A 10,102-nucleotide genomic window follows, 5' to 3' on the forward strand; every position below is an offset into this window, starting at 1 on the left:
CTGCCTTTTCTTATTCAGTGTGCGATTTCACTTTTGGTCCTCTTTTTAGGCGAGGCCAGCTTTATTCATAGTGCATGTTACCTGTAAATGCCCAGCCTTTTCTGAACAGACCCTAGCTGGTTATAAACAAACCTCGGGTATTTTGATCCCTTTCTTGCATCTTAACAGGTTTGGCGATTATGCTGAATGATCTCAAGTCTAATGTGACATGAGAAAAAAATGTCCGCTTAGAATTTAGGCCCCAAGATTAGAAATGGCCCATTCTTCCCCGTCCCCGCATCCTGCTGGAACTTCATCGGCCGCCTAAAAAGTCCATTTTTATTTCCGCAGCAGGACCCAGCAGCGGAGGCCGAAAGCTGGGTCCTCGCGGCGCCGGTCCGAGGTCCGAGGCCCTAAGCCCGAGGCCGGCCTCCCAGCGCGCAACCCGGACCCGCGTGGCCGTCCCGCCGGGCCCCAGCGCGGGGCGCCCCGCCTTTCCCGGCCGACGGCGGCCATGGCGGCCAGACAGATCCCGGCGTGGGCACGCGCCGCGCTCAGGACGCAACCGCAAGCAGCTCTGCCTCCGAAACTTCTCTGGGTCGGGGGAGGGTTCCGACGGCACCTCTGCTTAACCCTCTGCTCCGCTTCTAAAGAAGACCGCGGACGCTCCGGGCGCTGCTCGCCAGGCGGACTAGAGGGAGCGGCGAGCAGTCGGGAGAGTGAAGAGTTAACGGCGGCCGAGAGGCGGATCGCAGACCTGCACGCCGCCGCGTGCGCGGTGAGGCCCCTCCTGCCCGCCCCGCCCCGCCCCACCCCGCCGCACCCAGGCCCCGCGGGAGCCCGGGATCGGTGCGCCTGCGCGCCCCGAGCAGAGGGAGAGGTTCCTGGAAGCCCGCGCAGTCCAGCCTCTGGCGTCTGACGAGTACGCGCGCTTCCTGCTCCGACCTTTTCGCTGGAAAACTGTGCAGTTTGCTATTCCGAGCAGAGTTAATGTATATCTGTGCTAAGTGTGGGTCCTTGCTGACCAGCGTCCGAGCTAAACTCTGGTCGCATTTTGGAACCCATCATGCTTCTGTGCGCGCGCGTGCGTGCGTGCGTGCGTGTGTGTGTGTGTGTGTGTGTGTGTGTGTGTTGGGGGCGGGTTGTTAGGAATTGATGCAAGAGGTAGAGGAGCTGAGAAGTCAGAGGAAAAAATAGGTTGTGTGTTTCTCTGCATCATCAGTTAAACACTTCGTTATCCAATGATATTAGTAATGCGTAAGTGAACCAAACTTATTTTTAATTTAATTTTTGCTCTCCTTTCGTCTTTTCTCTGCACCCTAACAGCACAATTGTAAGAGAAACTATAATCAGGCGTTTACATTCTTCCTAGACAATCTTGAGCTATGTTTTTCTCTGTTTGGGGATGTGGCAGTCCCTTATTAGTACCAATATCACAATTTACCATTTCCGCCCACGGTTTCTAACACCTCAGACCACATAAGTGTAAAGGGAACATATTTATGTTTTTATTATCTTGAGAGAGCACATGCACTCTATCATGAAGATACAAACGCGATGTAAAAGTAACCTATTAAGTAGGTCACACACACTGTGTGTGACCAGTCCTTAATATCTGCTGTTGCTTGTACCAAAGAAGTAGAGAAGAAAACCTTGGAGATTTTCTAAAATTGACTTTTCTCCCCCTGCTGACAGTAGGCCCTGGGAATCCACTGTTTGGCTCATTCAGGTGTTGAAACTTCTGCATAAAGATTCATCAGGAAATGACAGACAGCTTTTGAGTGTTCTTGTTTATACTGTATTGAAAATAACATATGTAATTTGTTGCCATACATCACCATATAAATATGGTAAATATAAGCAAAAGTTTCATCTTTTTTAGCGCAAACAGCAGTGGCATGTAAAGACAGGTTCAGTCAGCCTGGGAAAGGGAAAATTCTTCCCACTTAGGAAATCCACATTTGTTTCATCAGTGTCAGGAGCACAAGTGAAATGAATGTCAAGGAGACCAGAAGTAAATACAATAACAGGTTTGTTTTTCTTTTTCAACAAATCAGAGCCCTACCCCCCCCCCGCCCCCCTCCCCCAACCATGGTCCTTTTCCCACACCTCAAGGCGGATGGGTCTCTTTCTCCCTGTGCTGATCTGTATCATGGAACATCTTGTAAACTGTCAGCATTCTTGTCATATCCTTGTTGCCACCATTACCTGAGGCTTATCTACTGAGGAGAAATCAAGTTTGTGGGGGCAGCCAATAAGCTCACAGTTCCTCAATCAATAGGGAAATCAGGAGAGTGGGTGCAAATGCAGGAGCAATCTGGTAGGCTTCTGGGTTGCTAGGTGATTGCCCTCAGAAGACTCCCAGAAACTATGAGAAGTGGAAAGAAGGCTGCTGACAGAGTTCCTGGTGTTTTTTGGCTTTTCTTCCAAGTCTTCAGACCCAGGTTTCATAAAGAAGTGAGGTCTTGACAATTGATCGTTCTAAAGTAGTTTACTGCTCCTGGTTTCGTGTAATCTGCCTCTGTGGTCCCAAGAGATTTGAGAGGCCCTGTAGACTGGCCTTGAGACTTGCTTGCTGGTTTCTTTGGTCCTGGTCTGGCTTTGCTGGAATGCCTTAGAGTAGACTTAGACTTGAACCCTATGTCTTTTTGCTCTATGCCTTATCTTTGAAGCACAGTTGGTTAAATTCTCAGCCAGATTAACTATTTAGTCATTAAGGAAGACACTCAGAAGAAGTAACTTGTGGTACATACAAAAGTATGTTAGAAGACATTCAGGTGTCATGCATAGTTTAATGAAAAGGTTCTATACATGAATGGTGCAGTGTTACTTTGTGGTTAAATGGGTTATTATAAACAGCCCAAGAGAAGGTTCCTCTACAAAATCTCAAGGATAAATAACATCATCTCCATGGCCCAAATTCACAGGATAGGCCACATTATGTCCTTTGCCTTCATACCATGTACTTGGGACACTTTTTAAAAACTGAGTTCGAATGTCAGTAGAGTATGCTTCCTTGACGTCTGAAGTGGTGTAGTAAAAGTTGCTTTTGATCAACCTTGTGAAAGCAGTGCGTGTTAATATGTTAAAACAATACCTTTTTCACTTAAAAACAGAACTAACAACACTCCCAAAACAGAAAATAGTATAAAATGTGCAATGGAGTAACACATCATGAAGGTAAAGAAAAGTGTCCAATAATAGCAAGGTAATACTTTTCTGTAAGGACTGTTGGTTTTGATTAGCACCTCTTCTGTAAGTTTAAATCATTATCCACATATTTTAAGTACTAAAATTGTAACTGCAACTTCTGAGTGAAAGTTCATTTTCAGCCTCTTAAGCTCTTAAAATCATCTAAATCACCTGTTATTAAACTTGTTACCTAGAAACTGAATGAAAAATACCTGAGCAGTGGCTACATAGTTATTGGGTATAGAGGAGTTCTTGTTTTTCCATCAACTTCTCATTTTTCTCAAACTGTATATTTTCTCCTTATGTCACATAAAGTTGGATTGTATGTAATGTTGGAATGCATTCAGTCTTTAATTGCAAGTGCCACCAGAATTGCTGGGAAGAAGTTTAATATTGTTTAAAGAAAATCTTGCAGTATTTTATGAGTAGAAATTATGGTGAGGAGATATGGTGAATATTGAGATTAATGAATTGTTTCATTGCATTATTCTTCAGGCTGGCCAGCTAAACTACACGGATCCAGCCACTGGCTATCTGGTGCTTACACGGCTTGCCCACTTGCAGAGAGGCAAATGCTGCGGGTCTGCCTGCAGACACGTGAGTAGCAAATTCTCGCATTACACCAGCAGTTTTCGGTGCTTCTGTAACTTCGTAAATACCTAGTATTTGAAGAACAAGTCAAGTGAAAAAAGCCTAATAGACCTGGAGGGCACTTTTCACAAGCAGCTTTAGCCAAGGACAACGAAATCCTTAGGACCGACATAGGACCTTTAAAGTTAATGGAATTTTGTAACTTTTCATTGTGAGCATCAGTTCCTTGAGATGCTGTGATTTGAGATTCATGGGAGTTCGTTATTACAAGGAAACTTTTCATGAGGTTTCAAATAAGTCATATTCACTAGGCAAGGGCAAGGAGGGCAGGAAAAGAAATCCAGAATATTACAAACTAGATCCCAGACAACATTTTTGTCTTCATTATTAGCTGAATAAATAGAAATCTGATCAGCATTGTGAAGTGGGTTTCCTTTCAATGAGGGTGGTTTCCTTTCTTCCTTCCCTCCTTCCCTTTCTTTCTTTTATTCTTCATTTCCTTCTCTCCCTCTCCCATTCTTTCTGTGGCTGTTTTCTACTCTATTTTCATAACCATGAAGATAGCTCTCCCAAACTTAGTGCTGTGTATCTCCTAAGATGTATATTTCAGTGAATATATCTCTGTGCTCACTGATTAAGGTGAACTAACTAATCCTTCCCTATGTTGAGCAAAAAAATAAATGGGATTGTGTGTGTCACCATAACTTTTAAAAAGCATATTAGTAATTGGGGCACCTGGGTGGCTCAGTCAGTTAAGCGTCCAACTTCTGCTCAGGTCATGATCTCACAGTTTGTGAGTTTGAGCCCCGCTTGGGGCACTGTGCTGACAGCTCAGAGCCTGGAGTCTGCTTCAGATTCTGTGTCTCCCTTTCTCTCTGCCTCCTCCCCCACTGTCACTCTCTCTGTCTCTCTCTCTCTTTCAAAGAAATATTTTTTAAAAATTTTAAAAAGCACATTAGTAAGGTAAATTGTTATAGCATTAAGATTATAAACAGGTAACAACCTCTATTTACAGACCATTTTGACTGTATGTTTTGGGGTAAGGAGGTATTATTTCCTTTAACTGACCAACTTTACAATGAAGGAATAAACATTAAATGCATGTATTAACTATAGCCAGTAATGGAAAATTAAGCCTTCCCATTTATGTGTGTTTCTACCTGTGCCATTAGCTGTTTCTAATCAAATGCATAAGAGCCTTGCATAAATTGAGGACCTGAGAATTTTCTAAGAGTGAGTTTTTGACAGTAAAATTCTTAAAGTTGGAAGGATGCCTTTAGGAAGTGATTCTTGGACCCTAATTAGGACCATTTGCCAGAGGTTGCCATTATTCTCCTCTTAGTCGGCAGGACCCAATAGATCAAATGATCTATATAACATCATTAGCAGCCTCTTTTTTTCACTATGAGAAGTGTTACACTTTTTCAAGAAGCTTGTTAAATAATTCAATAATAGTTTGTTTTATTTCTTCTGCAGTGTCCATATGGTCAAGTCAATGTTAAGGATCCATCGAAAAGGAAGAAATTCAATTCACATTTTTATGTTTGACAACAATTTCTTCTCTGTTCTCCATCTTATTGAGCCTGTATTTAGAAAACAAAAAACAAACAAACAAACAAACAAAAAACAACTCTAATCCGGAATTGCTATCTGTGCTGTTAGTCTTTGAGCACTAGTTTAATCATAAATACATATATTAAAAGAACATCAATAAAATGAAAAAGCTAGCAAATGTTTGTGTGTTTCTGAAGTGGCACACTGATAGTTATTTTCCTTTCTTTTTGCTTCATTATCAGACACATATGTTGAAGAAAGAAAATAATGACTGTTCCATTAAATAAATAGTAGCAATCGGGTCACCTTAGTAGCTCTCGATTTTTCTTATAGCCTCCGTTCTCCTACTGTTTTCTCCTCAGTGTTAGCAACCCAAGGGAGGTTGCTGGCAAATAGAAGGGTTTGAATACCGTCTTCATTTTATTTATATCTCGAGCTATAAGAAGATTGATATAATGCTATATTGTGCAGCATATGAGTGCCCAAGAAGTGCCATTCTGCATCAGGAAATGCTCTCATCTTCCATCTGTTCTCTCAATAAAAACTCTAAATCATTCTGACTTGAGGGTCAGGGCTGCTTAAGATGCCTCTGATTAGACCATTCTTTCTTCTCTCCCCCCACAGTTCCCTCCTCCATGTCTCATGGCACTTCCCAGGCAAATCTGTCTTAGGACATTGTATTAGCTTTATGCCCATTCCATTCACTGCAGTGACAGCTTGGGGTATCAGGACCCAACCTGGGTTAGGAGCTTGCAGGAATTATTGTTTCTACACTCTCTTCCCTGCTTCCCTCTGAGGACAATGGTCCCAGAAAGCCTTTTCCTTGCCAGTGGAAGCTGTTCAGTAAAATGAGGCTGCTGTGCATCGGAAGACTGGTTCTGCCCAGAGCTGGCCCTCAGCCTCTTCTCCCAACAGAATCCAAAAGGCTCTCGGGCATCTCAGGGGTCTTTCTTAGGCTCTGCCTATGGCCTGAATACGAGTTTTAGAGATCTGGAGCAACCAAGAGATTCTGGTGCCTTCTCACATCTTCGAGTCAAAGTACAAGACATTCCAAACTGTAAAATAAGTGAAAAGGAAGCCCAGTAAAGTTCTGGTTTCCCCCCTTGATTGTGATTTGTGCTGTTATTTTTACGTCACATATTAAGCTGTTTTCCCAAAACGTTGGCATTTTAGTGCCCCAGTTTTGCTATTGCCCCCACTGTGGTGCCCTAAGTAACCCTGCCCGTGGGCCTTGTGAGGTGTTGGCAGCCTCTTGGGATGTAAAAAGTCAGTCTCTGTGGCCTGGTGTTGTCCTCTCTAGAAATCATTTTGAGGAGGGGAATAGGAGAAGGAGGTAAGCATTACGATTGTGGAGGCAGTCAGGCTTTCCGGACAGGTTTATGGACTCCTGGGAGCCAATTTCCTTTCTATTCTCAGGTCAAGAAGCAACCGGATAGCTCAATGTTTTCCACTAGATTTGAAGATTACCAAGTCCACCTTCTGGGTGGGAGCTGGATGGTGCTTTCTTCAGCAGTCCCCAGAGGGAGAAGAGAAAGAAATGGAGCCTGAAAAGGTCATCTTTCTGAAGAAACAAGAGAAAGAGGAAAGGAAGTTCATTTTGAAAAGCACCGTGTAAGGCAGTGTTTTGAGAAAGCCCCTTGACAGACGGAAATAACTTATGGGATGTCTCCTTCCTAGAGGCAGCTCTTTCCTCCTCCCCGTGTTCTTCCTACCGTAGGAAACTGGCCCAAGGAAAAGGACTCCGATGTCCCTCAGGGATGATTGTCGTGTGGGACTCTTCCTGGCAGAACTTCAAGCTTGTAGGCAACCAGGAAGGAGTAGCCGTTGGGGGATGGGGGGCGCTCTTACTCTCTCCAGCATCTGGGGCCAGGTAGCCAAGGTCTGAAGTTCTCCGCTGTGGTTCTGAGGAGATGCTTGTGAACCACACGTCAGGGGTGGCGGCGGGCGCTGCTCCCACATTAAACACAATATGGCCACATAAATGGGCCTCACTGCAAGAGCTCCAAGCTATATTGTATTCACACATTGTAAAGTAAAAATTCAGGTTTCTTATTGGGTGTGTGTATACAAACACATGTGGATGCCGAGAAATAGAAACTTCCCAGTTTAAGTCAACCCTGGCACTGCTCCACTTTCATGGTTTCTGGAGACTCCTATCATAAGTCACCGTAAGTCAAGGGGAATTAATTTCTAGATTGTTTCCAACATAGAAAGACCCGCTGGAACCCAGGGAACTGAGGAATCTTCTTGTGGGGTTTACCTTGGTGGAGGATGGGCATAAATTCCCTGAAGCAGGGGGACCTCCTTTCTCTAGGAGAAGGGCCCTGTCCTGGTAGTTTTCACTGCAGGTGAATTGCAATGCATACTTCGCTCTCTTCAGTATGCAATGCATACTTCAAATGGGCTAGCCCATTTGATTTTGCAGGGCAAGGAAGAGAATGCCCCCCCTTTTTTTCAAATGAAACTTGGGGTTCCCACACCTGGTGTGTTTGGAAAAGAAGGGTCCACCAGAAGGGGAGATAGATGCTGCTGGGCCCTGGGCCGATCTTTGTTCCACCGCAATGCCCTTTATCCAAGGCATTTGCAAAGTCTGTTCCTGCATGCGCTTTTCCACTGCCAGAAAGCAGCCGGGTTTAAATTAATCTCCAAACAAGCTAGGGAAGCCGGCTCACTACCAGGCGAATGGCATTTAGTGTGCTGCCTTCCTCTGAGCACTTAGAGACCTCACAATCTGTGGCCAGCCCAGAAGGAACCTCCCTCTCCACTCCATACCAACACCTGCCATTTCATCCTCTGTATCTTCCACCAAGGTCTTGAGTTTCTGGACGTCTGCTTGCGGGGGAAGATTTAAAAGTCGGTGCTATTTTTCACTACCCTGCAACAATTAAAAGGTACTTCCGGGTGCCAAAACTCTCCTCTGCCCTCAAAAAAAAAAAAAAAAGTGAGATGTTTAAGTGCGTGTGCGCGTGCGTGTAGTGGGGAGGGGATTGTCAACACCCTCTTGCACACCTCTGTGGAGAACTTGGTTTCTGAGAAAAGGTTGGAGAGGAGCCCTCAGCTGTCTTTACTTAGGGGTTAAGTCGTTCCTGGACGCCCAGCCTACCCGGGACCCCGGGGCCCTGCTGTGTGTGGGCACCCCAGCGCTGAACTGACCCTCCTCCCTACAAACGGTTTCAAGATTGGGTTCATGACGCAAAATCTCCAGACACACGACCCTCCTTTTTTGAGACTAAAGGTGTAAAACAGAGTGTAAACCTGGGAAACATGGGCTCTCGAGGGATTGGGAGATTCATGACGACCCACATCTTCCCACTCAAGATTTGTACCAAAGCGTGAGCTCCGGTGTGCGCTTCAGTGAGCGCGCACCTAGTGGTGTGTGTATGTTTGTAGAATGAATGCCCCCCCCCAAATATCTAAAACGGTTCGTGACCCCAAAGAGGATAAAAATCCTCTGCTTTGAACAGGAATGAATGAAAGCACCTGAGCGTTTCTGGTCGGTATCGCCAACCATCCATCCATTCGCTGGCCTCGCCGGGAGCATAGAAGCTAAACTTGAGAGGCTCGTCTCCTCCCTGGCTGAGAAAACGCACCGAAATAAGGCGGGGGGTGGGGGTGGGGGTCTGGAGGAGAGAGAGAGAGAGAGAGCCAAGGGGACCAAGATGGGAAGGGAAACGTCGCGGGCGAGGGGAACTTAAAGGTAAAGTAGTGGAGCTAGTCGCCGGTGGGACTGGCCCCGGAGCCAAGTGTTCGAGTGGAACCAGGGTCTCTGTCCTGGGTGCTCTGCGCCACATTCCGGGATTTGGGACGGAAAGGGAAAGCCAGCGGGCTTGGATTCGTGCCTCCGGCTGGATCCCTTAGCACCCCTAAGCCGTGTGGCGGAGCTTGCGGGTCTGGTGAAGAGGTGGTCCCCCCTCCCGCCCCGCACAGCCTCAGGCGCCCCCATCCCACACTAGTTTCTCAGGCGGCTGATGCGAGCGCGGGCGCCCGGGCCCTCGGCGCCCTCAGCCCACGCACCGCGCAGGAGCCGCGCGGGTGACACCGCGGGGAGGGGCGGGGAGGGAGGGCCGCTCGGGCACCAGGACCCCGCAGCCCCGAGCCGCCAATCTCCCTGCTCGCACGCCCTTCCCGCACCCGCGCAGGAGCCTCCCAGCAGCCCCCCGCCCCCCCGTCGCCGACTGCGAGGAGCGCACTGGGTGGGGGAGTGAGTAAATAATTGGCCAGAGGCCCGGCTTCCCGGTTCTCGCTCTGCTTCCCCGAGGCCCGACTGCGCCCGGGGCCGCTGGGGCGACGCAGCCCCCTCGGGAACCTGACACCAGGTAACCTGGCCCCCGCCCCGTCCCGGGTCTGGGAGTCTGTCTGTGACCCCGAGAATGCTCATCCCCCAAGGTTTGAGTCGGTTTTCTCCCGGTTAATCGCCATCCGCACCTCCTAGCCGGGGCCGGTGGGAGAGACACCTCCAGCCCCCGCGCTGACCCGACTGGGAATGCCGCTGTAGTGCGCGGAGTGCACCTCAAAGTGCTGGGTCCCCGGCGCCCAGCCCGGGAGCGCCGAGAGTGAAGAAGGACCGGGAGGGGAAGGCGGGGATGCGGCGGGGGAGCAATCAATGGCTTAGCCCGGCTTCCCGCAGGAGCTACCGCCCATTCACGGTCTATGCAGGCACCAGCTGGCGGCAGCATCTTTTAGGTACGAGCTCCAGGAAGGCAAAGGCCTGCTGGGGGGCCGGGAGCCCAGGGCGCGCCGCGGGACCCCAGCACCCCCGCTGCGCCCAAGCCTCAAGATGCTCTGG

General features: G+C 47.8%; 1 protein-coding gene across 1 annotated transcript; it reads left to right on the plus strand.

Annotated features, from left to right (window-relative positions):
- The first annotated feature begins 226 nt into the window (after positions 1–226).
- CF1H1orf53 (chromosome F1 C1orf53 homolog) lies at positions 227–5,824 on the plus strand. The gene is made up of 3 exons (XM_047840702.1): positions 227–757; positions 3,667–3,768; positions 5,239–5,824. The coding sequence occupies exons 1-3, from the start codon at positions 494–496 to the stop codon at positions 5,308–5,310; spliced, it is 438 nt and encodes a 145-aa protein (XP_047696658.1). The 5' UTR covers positions 227–493; the 3' UTR covers positions 5,311–5,824.
- The last annotated feature ends 4,278 nt before the right edge of the window (positions 5,825–10,102 follow it).

This window comes from Prionailurus viverrinus, chromosome F1 (assembly GCF_022837055.1).
Source record: "Prionailurus viverrinus isolate Anna chromosome F1, UM_Priviv_1.0, whole genome shotgun sequence".
In the NCBI taxonomy this organism is placed as follows: domain Eukaryota; kingdom Metazoa; phylum Chordata; class Mammalia; order Carnivora; family Felidae; genus Prionailurus; species Prionailurus viverrinus.

Excerpts from the sequence above, each read along its gene's own strand:
- CF1H1orf53 (XM_047840702.1), top strand. The coding sequence starts at position 494 with ATGGCGGCCAGACAGATCCCGGCGTGGGCACGCGCCGCGCTCAGGACG. Across the intron at positions 758-3,666 it reads TGCACGCCGCCGCGTGCGCG|GCTGGCCAGCTAAACTACAC; the intron begins GTGAGGCCCCTC and ends ATTATTCTTCAG. Across the intron at positions 3,769-5,238 it reads GCGGGTCTGCCTGCAGACAC|TGTCCATATGGTCAAGTCAA; the intron begins GTGAGTAGCAAA and ends TTTCTTCTGCAG.